Genomic DNA, 13,190 nt, shown 5'->3' on the forward strand with positions numbered 1-13,190 from the left:
AATAACTTGGGAGAGAGCACAACTGTATTCTCACGCTTCACAAATAAATAACACCATGATTTCATCTCACATCCTTGTTGCTTGGCTGTTTTGACGGTCCTGTGTAAATATTCAAGTTACTAAAATCAGCGTAGGGCTGTCATTCGTTTCAAGATGGATATTACATTTTGGAGGGTTGTTTATTTTTGAAATGGTAATCCCTAGCAATAAAACAGAGATCGAAAAGATTGCCCGCTAAATCCTTGTTTTCCAAAGCCTCGTGTAAATATTGTCAACATTGTCGCTCGCGGTTACAATATGATTGAAAATCTCAGGTTTTCCAGAGTTGATTTTGAACCGAAGATGAGAATGAGTATCCATAACCTAGAAAGTAATCCTACGACGATAGGTGAACTCTCGTCGGCTATAACATGCAAGAACACCACAACAACAGCATATGTTTGACTGGTATATGACTTAAGCATATCACGTGTTCGCAACAATAGTGTACTCAGTGTCATTTGTTTTCAGGTGCGCCAGAGGTTGATGAACTGAATCGCTTCAAAATGTAACCATGAACATGATATATTGATAAAATCATGCTTACACTGATTATGCTATTTTGATAGCTATATATTTCACTGCATTTCTACGCATGAAAATCATTTTCGAAACGCTGTTATACGGGTCTGTTAAAAATCCTGATGCGCTAAGGATATCAATTCGCTTGGGAGTATACTTGGCATACATTACATGCAACCGAAAGGATTTGGCTGTAGAGTGATGCAGTGAGATGGAATTGTTGATATTAAAAAACATGCTCTTTCCTATGAGTACACGCTCGTTCTCATTTAAATGTACACATTTTGTAATTTCCGTTACCGTTTGAAGTAAGACGTTCCTGACATTAAGATTTGCCACATATAAGGTGCCAAACTGTCGTTTTTATGACGACTTAAAACTTTTCTTGCTTTTCAAAATGACAGTTTCGCACCTTATATGTGGCATATTCTAATGTCAGAAACGTCTTACTTCAAACGTTAACGGAAGTTACAAAATGTGTACTCTTAAATGAGAACGAACGTACAATGAAATGTAGCAACAGAGATATAATCAACCGAAATAAAGTTTCCAAACTTGCTGTTTCTGGTTTATATTGCCATGTTGCGCGTTGTTATACTTTGACACTACGGTTCTGACAAGTAAAACTTTATGCAATACTCTGGTTGAATAAAACACACCATAATGCAGCATCACTGAGTTCTTATACCTTTATTCATTTCTTCTATCCAACGATTACGTATAGACTAGCCTGACATATCTGTTACGTTGGGGTGGCTATAGAAACAGAACGAACTAAATATTGAAAAGCACTACTCTAGATGCATGATTGATAAATCTTTATATAATTAGATTAAAATATATTCATTATGTAGCTTTTAACCTTTGTAACATGTCATTTTTCAGCTTAGGCTCGTCTTCTGGGGAGATATAATTTTCTGTGTATGTAATATCTAAATATTTCATGCTGTAATAATGTTTAGTTGTATTGTGTTTCCCGACCACTGGAAGATTAAAGCTGATTAAAAATCTCAGAATTATGAAAGCTTCTGTGATAGGCCAGTTATTCAAGCAACTGGATAAAATTTTGAAACACTCAGACGTTTCAGACAGTATCCGCTATCTTTCGTCAGTGACTAAGGAAAGATCTGGCAGAACTAGGTTTTATACCAAAACTCTGAATAGATAGTTCATGAAGTGAAGACAATTTCAGATGGTTCAATAGAATAGTAGGTTAAGACGAGGTTGTATGCTAATGAATTGATTAGCTCATGTTGTTATAGGAGCTAATGTTGCTTGTGGGGGAAGGGGGGGAGCGCGTTAGTCCAAAGTGCCTGAAAGTTGGATGCGTAGACCTCCTTTCCTGTTGAGGGTGGGATTGTATATTCCCTTAAATGTTGCTTCTCTAACTCCCCGTTCGAACCAACGGTGTTCGTAGTCTAAGATCGTTCCTTAGTCACTGACGAAAGACAGCGGATACCTGACTGTTTCAAAATTTCATCCAGTTGCATATGAGTATCTATTTTTGGCGTATCTTATTACCTGGATGTCTAACCTTCATCAACGACGCTTCTGTGATAGGGCAAAGGGAAACCAATAGGAACCATTCTGTGTGTCACACTGCAAGCCAGGAGCACCTGACAGTGACGAGGAGCAGATTAATATTGGAATGAGCAGAGCACTTTGGACTAATGCTTCTGACCGTTTACAGCTTGAAGGTACATATCCAATATTTTGTGAAACACTTCTCGGATACACAAGGGGGTCTTAACGCTTCGTTGAAAATGAAAAAAAAATCTCAAGAGATTTTATGAGACAATCTTGAGATCTCTTAAAAGGTCTCAAGATTTTTCCAAGATGGTTTCGAAGCATCTCAAGATTTTTTTAACAACATCTTGTATCTTGAGATTTTTTCAAAGCATCTTGAGATACGATGAAAAAACTCTTGAGATGCTTTGAAACATCTTGAGATCTTTTGAAAGGTCTCAAGATTTTTCCAAGATGGTTTCGAAGCATCTCAAGATTTTTTTAACAACATCTTGTATCTTGAGATTTTTTTCAAAGCATCTTGAGATACGATGAAAAAAACTCTTGAGCTGCTTTGAAACATCCTGGAGAAATCTTGTGACCTTTTCAAAGATCTCAAGATTGTCTTATAAAATCTCAAGATTGTCTCATAGAATCTCAAGATTCATCACAAAATCTTGAGATTTTCAGAATAAATCTTGAGATTTTTTCATTTTCAACGGAGCGTGAAGACCCCCGGTGGGGGTCATTATGATCCGTTGTGTATCAGAGAACTATTTCACAAAATATTGGATATGTACATTTAAGCTGTAAACGGTCAGAAGCATTAGTCCAAAGTGCTTTGCTCATTCCAATATTTATCTGCTCGTCGTATCAGTGGTTTTCCGCAACACTTCCAATTTCTATATATTCAGCGAATCATCAATTAGTCAAAACGTTAACTTAGTGGTTTTATTGTTGCTGTGTTTGAGTACGATCGCTATGATATTTCATTTCAACCATCGATCTGCTGTTCCTTAATAAATTGTCTGCCATACGATATTCGTAATACAAGATTGAATGCAATGCGATAGCAGTTGTCCTTTTATCAAGTTATCAATATTCATGATGGGTAAATTTCCCTAAAAGTAGGTTCTGAAGGTTTAAAATGCTGAATTTTAGTTGCTGCAATATTTGATAAAAGACTTTTATCACACAAGTTTGGAAAGATACTCATGCCTGGAATAGACCATTAAAAGTGTTTTCTGCAGTCTTTAACCTTTCTAGATATGTATGGTAGACCCTACGCAGAAAATACATATTTTTATGCTACACGTTCTAAAACTAAAAATCATAATGCTACTTTAACATCATTCTGGAGAACATCTTTTATCATCGCATCCGTGAGTCTCGGATCAACTTCTCGGTGTAAGAATGAGTTGAGTTCCTCAACCGGCTGCTAAAAAGAGGAAAACGAATATCAGCATTTGCTTTAAACCCACTCATTGTCCGTACAATATCATCATTACTTATTAATTATAGTAATGCCGTAATTTTTAGGAAGTTAGGAGGATGCCATAATTTTAAACCCTGCAAAAACGTTGCGTTCCATAGTAAATTTTAGCCATATAATCACTAGACTATATCATTAAGTTTAAGGTAATTAGTGTCTTCTCATAACATATCATTATCTTGTTATATTATATATAGGCCATATTGAATTGATTTCATGGATAGCATCATTTGTGCACCCTAAAACTGATGGGAGTGCGCGAAAAAAATGACAAAAAATAAGGTTATTTTTAAAATCTGCGCGATCACGAAGTCTTAAAAATATTTTTAGATATACAGAACATGTCTAGAATTGAGCAAACGGCGTAGTGTGTGCAATTATGTAGACACGAAACTAAAAATGAATCAAGTTCCGGTTCTCTGGTATCTACATTACACTGTTTATACATCACTAATTATCTCCATGAGAAAAGGCTTTTTCATGGAGATACTATTTTGCGTGCGTTTGCGTGTTTGTGTGCATGTTTGTGTCACCGGATGCTTAAAATCAGTATAACTGTAGAACATGTAGATGAATTGTAATGATATTTGGTATGTGGGTAGGTGTTGGGAGGAGAAAGGTCAAGGTCGATTTTGGGCCCCCTGGTATGTGTCACTGGAACTGCAATGGCCTATTTGTAAAAATCTTCTAAGGAGAATAACTGAAGAAAGGAGCGACAGATTTTCATGTTATTTACTATGCAGGTAGCTTAGACAGGGATGTATAAAATTACAGCATTGTTACTATTGTTACAGCAAAGTCAGACACAGTTTACTGACGCATGTATGTTTTTCCTATGTTTTCATCATGTATTTGCAATTAGCCCACGGGCATGAACTTGCAATAAACTTCTATATATATAATAATGAACTGCAAATTGGACTTAATTGACATAAGTAATGAGGAAAATCTATATTTGCAGTGTTGTCCATTGCATATTGTGGCACATCTGTTAGTAGCTATTTATAGTGAAAGTGGGTCACTTCTCCTGGGCCCGACAGTGTGGGTCATACCATTGAGGGATATAGAATGGGGGGTGGGCTGGTTCAATAAAAAACAAAGTTTCATAGAGATTTCGGGTCCTAAGACTCTTGTTGTAGATGTAGCAACATACCACATTCTTATATAACTGTAATTGTACTTATATCTGCTTTATCATCATGACCTGTGCTTAGCTTGCAAGTTCTAATTTGAGGTATTTGTACTTACAAGGCAGTATTTACTTGTCGTCATCATCATCATCGTCTCCGCCTTCTGGGTGTAAGAATGAGTTGAGTTCCTCCATTAGTTTCTGAAAAGAATGAAATAAATATCAACATTTGTTTTAACTCCTTTATTGCCCGTACAATGTTCATCAAGTAATGCTGCAGTCTTTAGGAAATTCGGACGACGCCATAATTCTAACCCCAACTCCAAAATTGACAATAAATAAGATATGAAGAATTTTTAAAATGTACGTAATCACGTTTGTAAAATAAACATAATTGAACACACAGGACATGTCTAGAATTGAATAACAGTATAATGAGTGCAATTGTGGTGACACAAAACTGAACATGAACCAACTTCCGGTATGTATACCGTTATCGACACCTGACCTGTAACCTGGTAGACATTGTTTGCCCGTCGGTTTGGTTGTCGTCGGAGCCACCGTCGTCGTCGGAGCCACCGTTGTCGTCGGAGCCACCGTTGTCGTCGGAGCCACCGTTGTCGTCGGAGCCACTGTTGTCGTCGGAGCCACCGTTGTCGTCGGAGCCACCGTTGTCGTCGGAGCCACCGTTGTCGTCGGAACTGCCGTTGTCGTCGGAGCCACCGTTGTCGTCGGAGCCACCGTCGTCGTCGTAGCCACCGTCGTCGTCGGAGCCACCGTCGTCGTCGGAGCCACCGTTGTCGTCGGAGCCACTGTTGTCGTCGGAGCCACCGTTGTCTTCGGAGCCACCGTTGTCTTCGGAGCCACCGTTGTCGTCGGAGCCACCGTTGTCGTCGGAGCCACCGTTGTCTTCGGAGCCACCGTTGTCGTCGGAGCCACCGTTGTCTTCGGAGCCACCGTTGTCGTCGGAGCCGCCGTTGTCGTCGGAGCCACCGTTGTCGTCGGAGCCACCGTTGTCGTCTGAGCCGCCGTTGTCTTCGGAGCCACCGTTGTCGTCGGAGCCACCGTTGTCGTCGGAGCCACCCTTGTCGTCGGAGCCGCCGTTGTCGTCGGAGCCGCCGTTGTCGTCGGAGCCACTGTTGTCGTTGGAGCCACCGTTGTCGTTGGAGCCGCCGTTGTTGTCTGAGCCGCCGTTGTCGTCAGAGCCGCCGTTGTCGTCGGAGCCACCGTTGTCGTCGGAGCCACCGTTGTCGTCGGAGCCACCGTCGTCGTCAGAGCCACCGTCGTCGTCGGAGCCACCGTTGTCGTCGGAGCCACCGTTGTCGTCGGAACTGCCGTTGTCGTCGGAGCCACCGTTGTCGTCGGAACTGCCGTTGTCGTCGGAGCCACCGTTGTCGTCGGAGCCACCGTTGTCGTCGGAGCCACCGTTGTCGTCGGAGCCACCGTTGTCGTCGGAGCCACCGTTGTCGTCGGAGCCACCGTTGTCGTCGGAGCCACCGTCGTCGTCGGAGCCACCGTCGTCGTCGGAGCCACCGTCGTCGTCGGAGCCACCGTTGTCGTCGGAGCCACCGTTGTCGTCGGAGCCACCCTTGTCGTCGGAGCCGCCGTTGTCGTCGGAGCCACTGTTGTCGTCGGAGCCACCGTTGTCGTCGGAGCCACCGTTGTCGTCTGAGCCGCCGTCGTCGTCTGAGCCGCCGTTGTCGTCGGAGCCACCGTTGTCGTCGGAGCCACCGTTGTCGTCGGAGCCGCCGTTGTCGTCGGAGCCACCGTTGTCGTCGGAGCCACCGTTGTCGTCGGAGCCACTGTTGTCGTCGGAGCCACCGTCGTCGTCGGAGCCACCGTTGTCGTCGGAGCCACCGTTGTCGTCGGAGCCACTGTTGTCGTCGGAGCCACTGTTGTCGTCGGAGCCACCGTTGTCGTCGGAGCCACCGTTGTCGTTGGAGCCACCGTTGTCGTCTGAGCCGCCGTTGTCGTCGGAGCCACCGTTGTCGTCGGAGCCACCGTTGTCGTCGGAGCCGCCGTTGTCGTCGGAGCCACCGTTGTCGTCGGAGTCACCGTTGTCGTCGGAGCCACCGTTGTCGTCGGAGCCACTGTTGTCGTCGGAGCCACTGTTGTCGTCGGAGCCACCGTTGTCGTCGGAGCCACCGTTGTCGTCGGAGCCACCGTTGTCGTCGGAGCCGCCGTTGTCGTCGGAGTCGCCGTTGTCGTCGGAGCCACCGTTGCGGTCGGAGTCAACGCTACGACTGGAGCCACCGTTGCGGTCGGAGTCAACGCTACGACTGGAGCCACCGCTGTTGTCGGAGTCAACGCTACGACTGGAGCCACCGCTGTCATCGGAATCATCACTGCCGCTGGGGCCACCGCTGCGGCTGGAGCCTGCAAATTTACTTGATGTATTGTTTTTGGTCTGTCTCTGTCTTTTTCTCTGTTTTTGTTCCATATGCTAGTCACTTTCATCGTACAGTGACAGGATTGATCAATGGATACATTCAATATTTATATATAGACATGTTCTATATATAAAAATCTTATTTGAATGATCAATGATTAAGACTACAATTAAACAGACATACGAGAAGCTCTAGATATTTCACAAAAGGTATGAAATATTCGAACCCTTGTTAGAAAAGTCTCTTTTGAATTGCACGCACCGCAAATATCTTCCACCAGCTTGGCGGCGAGGACGCAGCCGTTGCCGCCGAAGTGCGTGGTGTGCAGCCGGCTCGGGTCACCGGCGATGGCCTGCAGTGCAGCGGCGTCCAGGAATGCGTACATTCCGGTAGCCACAGCGTACATCGTGATCCCCACCTCTCTTGCCTCTTCGGCCTGCTCGGCATAGTCATCCATCCTCTATGATTATGATGATAATGATAATAATAATAATGATAATGGTGAAGAGGATGAACGTGATGAAGATGATGATGAGGAGGAGGATGATGAGGAGAAGGAGGAGGAAAAGGATGATGCCGATGATGGTGATAATGATGATAATTATGATGAGGGTGATAATGAGGAGAAGGAGGAGGAGGAGGAGGAGGAGGAGGAGGAGGAGGAGGAGGAGGAGGAGGAGGAGGAGGAGGAGGAGGAGGAGGAGGAGGAGGAGGAGGAGGAGGAGGAGGAGGAGGAGGAGGAGGAGGAGGAGGAGGAGGAGGAGGAGAAAAAGGGGACAATGATGATGACGATGATAATGACGATATTGATGATGATAATGATGATGAGATGGCTGATGATGAGGTGGATGATGATAATGATGATGATGATTAGAAGGAGGAAGAGGAGGATGACGGTGATGGTGATGGTGAAGATAATGATGATGATGATAATGACGATATTGATGATGATCATACCCCGTTGACGTCATTTTGCCCCTGTCCATCCGTCAGGACTACTGCTACCCGGGGGACTCCACTGCGGAAATTAGTCTGCATAAAATACAGTATAAAGTTTTATAGTTAGCTCTGATACATAAACAAATCACTTGATAAGACGGGGGGCGTCACAGACTTCCTGCAACTTATGATCCACTGCTCACCGACTCACGTGTCTCATCTGCATAACGTGACGTCATCTCAGCGGTGGATTGTTCATTCCTTGACAAAGACTGGTGTTGTACAGTCGAAAATTTGGGTATGTCCAATTTTTTGTGCTGGCTATTACACTTAAAAATCTAATATGTCAATTGTCAATCAATCATTCGATCAATCAATCAATCAAACAACTAGCCAATCAAGTTTTTCGTACCGTGTCCTTCATCTGCCGAATGGCCCGTCCCAGTCGGCTGAGGCCTCCGGTGTGCGGGATGTTCTCCACTGCGGCAGGCAGCCCGGGATCGCCCAGTGTGTACTGACCTAGAGGTATGTGTACTGTCGACGCGCAGTCGAAGTGAGTAACTCCAACCTGTAAAACGTTAATGAATAAATGAATGAACTGGAGTTAAGTATTTAGGCTACATATACTTCAGGTTTGCTATGTTAGTTTAGTGATAACGGGGGCTTCTATGAATTTGAATTGGCATTGAATTTTATTAAAGTTGAATGTGTGATAGTTGTGTGCCGATTTGTTAAAAATAGAGAGAACACCCCTCCCAAAAAATGATATGGTGACCCTGTGACGTCACAATTCAAGATGGCGGCCACCACACGTGCCAACGGATCCAACAAAAGTTTTGCTACGCAAACCTGTAATTGTTTATTTTTTATCATTTTGATCAGATATGAAAAGTACATCGCAGCCATAGGCTAAATTGCGTACTTTCTTACATACAATGTGCTACTTAAAAACTGTTTGCATCGGGCAATTTACAATCGTTCCTATCTAACAATATATATATTCTAAAATCACAAACAAAGGCTACTTTAAAACAGGTAGGTTAATACAGATGGGAACGGACCAGTAAGCCCCCAAACCCATTTGATAGTCGCTGCTGTGAATCTCTATCACTACAATGTAGTCTATGACGAATACAATTGCAATCGACAAAAATATCGAGACTCGACATTCTGCTGTAGTACTGTAGAAAGCCGCTAAAAGGCTCATCATCGAAATTGACCTTTGTTTTGCCGACCTCTGTCCACATACTAAATATCACACGGATCCTTCTGCAGCTTCTCGAGTTTTGCTATCCACACATGCACTGACAGACACACGGCACTCAAACCATAACCTTCTCGGAGAAGGAAAAAGTGGTTATTGTCCCGCCCCGATGTGTGCACGGTGACGTTGTAAATGTGGCGCCGTGTGGCGTAACGGCTAGAACATTCGGCCGTCAAACAAGGGAACCCGAGTTCGATCCCGGCTTGCCCCCAGAGATATCTGGACATGCGCCCGGACGTTGCGACCTTGGGAAAGGCACTTAACACAAATTTCCTCACTTCACTCAAGTGTAAATGAGTACCTAGCTTCGGTTAGGGACGTCCCTCGGATAGGACGTTAAACGGAGGTCCCGTGTATGGGGAGAGCCACACCCCGCGCACGTTGAAGAACCCACCACACCTTTCGAAAAAGAGTAGAGGCATGCCCCGGTGTGCGGTGGTCCAAACCTAACAGTCTGGTCTGGGTTGACAACTTGAAGAGGTAATAGTCACCTGTTATGTCCATCCTTCCATCTGCGGTAAATCTGAATAAATGAATAAATAAATACTTACCCTGACGTCATAGTTGTACGTATCCAGGCAGCTGAGGGCGTCCCGGATGTACATATTGGAAGCGGCCGTTCCGCGCGGTCCCACGCTAGAGGACGAGTCGGCGAGGAAAACAACGTCGAAGCTGCATTCTACAGTAAAGGTTACGTGGACGGAAAGCGCGTTTAGAACAATTCCTTCCTTAAGCCCCCCCTCTCACTGTCCGGACCCGTAGCGAGCCGGCGGCGTCGCTGTGGCCGATCGAAAAGGCAAAACACTTAACGAATTTCATCGACAGAAAATGAATCTTTTTAAGTATTGTGTTTTTTTTTTTAATGATATTCCCATTATAAAGTCAAGGATAACAGAAATCCAGCAACGACGCCGCCAGCGTGCCGCGGGTCTAATGAGAGTGGGGCTTTAGCCCTTGGGCCACACAATTGTGCACGCAATATATAGCAGGGAGCTAGTCCAGTGTTCGTCTTTCGAGTGCTACAGCTGAGTACGAGCTAAAACATTTTTTCTTTTCTTTTGGCATGACTCGGTCTGGGAATCCAGCCCGAGACCTGTAGTATATCATATATGAAGCGAGCACTCTAACCTTTAAGTTATTGGCACGTAAATGTGTCGAGACAAAGTATTTTTGGTACTAGCATAAAGTTAGACATGCAGTGTATGTGCACGCCTGTGGTAAAACGGATAGGTATATCTAACACATAGGCACTTCCATCCTACTATTTTCCTAGCCTCCATAGGCATAACAGGCTTGGTGAGCCTTGTTTAGGCTTATAATACACTTTCTGAATTATTGACCCTTTGTGCTGGGTTGTTTGTGCCGCCAGCCCGCAACCATTAGGCCTGAAGTCAATGGGAAAAGTGTATTATACATTTTGACCATACAGTATCAAACAAGTTGATCTCAGCTTATATTTCTAACATCACAAAGAGACGGTAAGAAGCCGAACCTATGAATTAGTGAAGTTTCAGAACCATTGTTTTAGATCAGTATTAGAAATCCTGTGTGTCATTATATGAACATTACCATGTATTCTGTACCTATATTCCTGTACTTAGCCCGTAATAGGGCATGAATGTACAATAAACGTTATCATTATCATAAGCCAAAAAAGGTCCCAGAGAGCCTGCTATAGACGTCTACTTCCACCCTCACACTAATGCGACATACATTTGTCAACCCAACAGTACTTACGTTGAGCATTGGCCCCGCAAATCGCGGCCAACACCAGCAAAGTGACGACAAGCATCGCTTTCGACCGCATTCAGTGCGTATGTAGACTCGCTGTTAACAGTAGATACATAGTTATCAATATTGTAGCTGGTAACTTCATGTTGAAAGTTACAAACAAAATATGTAACGTTATTTATTTCACTTATCGTTTTTCGCCATTTCCGTCAAATAGAAAGAAAATTTTCTCGAAATAGAAGTATCACTAAAGGTTAAAACAAAATGAAACAAGAGTCTTAGGACCCAAAATCTCCATGAAACTTTTTTTTGTATTAAACCAGTTCCCCCCATTCTATATCGCTCAATGGTATGACCCCCGGCCACCTGCAGCTGTCGGGGGCTCAGGTTCCACATTGACCCACTTTCGCTATCAACACTAACAGCTGTTAGAAGTGCCACAATGGCCAACACTGCAAATATAGATTTTCCCATTACTTAGGCAAATTAAGTCCAATTTGCATAATTTGCACTTTATTGTATACATCCCTCTCTAAGCTACCTGCCAAGTAAATAACATGAAAATCTGTCGCTCCTTTCTTCAGTTATTCTCCTTTGAAGATTTTGACAAATACGCCATTGCAGTTCCAGTGACACATACCAGAGGGCCCAAAATCGACCTTGACCTTTCTCCTCCCCACACCTACCCACATACCAAATATCATTTCAATCCATCCACGCGTTCTTAAGTTATGCTGATTTTAAGCGTCCGGTGACACATACATACAAACACGGTGACACAAACATACACACACGCGCACACACACGCAAAGACACTAACTTTGCGTGATTTGCACTTCAGTGTGTACATCTCTGTCCAACCTACCTGTGTACTAAATAACATGAAAATCTGTTGTTCCTTTCTTCAGTTATTCCCCTTTAGAACATTTTTACAAATAGGCCATTGCAGTTCCAGGGACACAAACCAGGGGGCCCCAAATCGACCTTGACCATTCTCCTCCCAGCGCATACCCACATACCAAATATCATTACAATCCATCTACACGTTCTACAGTTATGCTGACTTTAAGCATCCGACGACACACATGCAAACGATTTACCTCCTAACTTATGCAAATTCGGTCTCATTTGCATAGTTTGCACTTAAGTGTGTACAACTTGGTCTAACCTACCTGTGTACCAAAGAACATGACGATCTGTCCATCCACTCTTCAGTTCTTCTACATTTAAGATTTTAACAAATACGCCATTGCAGTTCCAGTCACACATGCCAGGAAGCCCAAAATCGACCTTGACCTTCCTCCACCTGACACCCACCCACATAACAAAAATCAATTCAATCCATGTACAGGTTCTACAGTTATGGCGACTTTAAGCGTCCGGTGACACAAACATACACACAGACACCAAACGCAAGCAAAACAGTATCTCATGAAAAAGCCTTTTTTCATGGAGATAAAAAAGAAACATTCGACAGAAGGTATGAGCAACATTAAACACTAAGTATTCAAATCAGTTCGTTTCTCAATGGAAATGATTCGCCTAAGAATGTTTCACCATTGCATAGGACAGTGCCGTGTGCACAGAAAAACACAAAGTCCAGTACTTATTTAGAAGCGTATTGTACTAAAAATGTTTGCTATTAAGCTCCCTTTCTCCCACAGTAACACGATTTATAACATAAACATTATGAGATAAAAACATTGTCAAAAGTTACACTAACCCACAAGTCGGAAAAGCCTAAAACATTATTTCATTTTATTTTACATCATCACCCCTACATATTCACATGCATTACTGCATAAAATAACAACACACTTATATATTGTCACAGAGGCCAGCGGGCAAACTATTGTCACAGGGGCTATTCCCACTGGCTTTTTGGGCTAGGGTGTCCTCCCTTTGACTTTTTTGACAGGGATACATACCCATTGTCATCCCATACTACTACACCATCTTGTATTAGATATATAGATAAGGCTAATAGAACTGTAGTTATGTACAGTAGATGCCATACTTTGTACATTGTACAATTGTTGTGCAATAAAGTTATTATTATTATTACCCTCTCTGGATTCAGAAACACAGAAACACAATTTACCTTTTCTTGGTCCGTAGAGATGTCCAGTAGATAGCAGTGTACAGTCGGCACCCGTTTCTACAACTAGTAGAGCGTTT

General features: G+C 43.5%; 1 protein-coding gene and 1 long non-coding RNA gene across 2 annotated transcripts; both read right to left on the reverse strand.

The window, feature by feature from the left end:
* Window positions 1-2,336: 2,336 nt before the first annotated feature.
* On the reverse strand, window positions 2,337-5,340 carry LOC136442504 (uncharacterized). Its single transcript, XR_010757018.1, has 3 exons — window positions 5,197-5,340; window positions 4,808-4,889; window positions 2,337-3,505 (listed from the first exon to the last, which is right to left on the reverse strand). It is a non-coding gene; the product is annotated as an uncharacterized lncRNA (long non-coding RNA).
* Window positions 5,341-5,959: 619 nt separating this feature from the next.
* LOC136442058 (cartilage matrix protein-like) lies at window positions 5,960-11,265 on the reverse strand. Its single transcript, XM_066438660.1, has 8 exons — window positions 11,019-11,265; window positions 9,833-9,960; window positions 8,430-8,585; window positions 8,036-8,110; window positions 7,340-7,538; window positions 6,798-7,064; window positions 6,204-6,310; window positions 5,960-6,019 (listed from the first exon to the last, which is right to left on the reverse strand). The coding sequence occupies exons 1-8, from the start codon at window positions 11,086-11,088 to the stop codon at window positions 5,960-5,962; spliced, it is 1,062 nt and encodes a 353-aa protein (XP_066294757.1). The 5' UTR covers window positions 11,089-11,265.
* Between the last annotated feature and the right edge of the window lie 1,925 nt (window positions 11,266-13,190).

This window comes from Branchiostoma lanceolatum, chromosome 9 (genome assembly GCF_035083965.1).
Source record: "Branchiostoma lanceolatum isolate klBraLanc5 chromosome 9, klBraLanc5.hap2, whole genome shotgun sequence".
NCBI lineage: Eukaryota > Metazoa > Chordata > Leptocardii > Amphioxiformes > Branchiostomatidae > Branchiostoma > Branchiostoma lanceolatum.

What these genes read in the sequence shown, in the direction of transcription:
- LOC136442058 (XM_066438660.1), bottom strand. Translation starts at nt 11,088, where the DNA reads ATGCGGTCGAAAGCGATGCTTGTCGTCACTTTGCTGGTGTTGGCCGCG. An exon ending in TTCGGCAGATGAAGGACACG is followed by an intron (nt 8,111 to 8,429) that starts GTACGAAAAACT and finishes TATTTTATGCAG; the next exon opens with ACTAATTTCCGCAGTGGAGT. An exon ending in CGGTGGCTCCGACGACAACA is followed by an intron (nt 6,311 to 6,797) that starts GTGGCTCCGACG and finishes CGACGACAACAG; the next exon opens with TGGCTCCGACGACAACGGCG.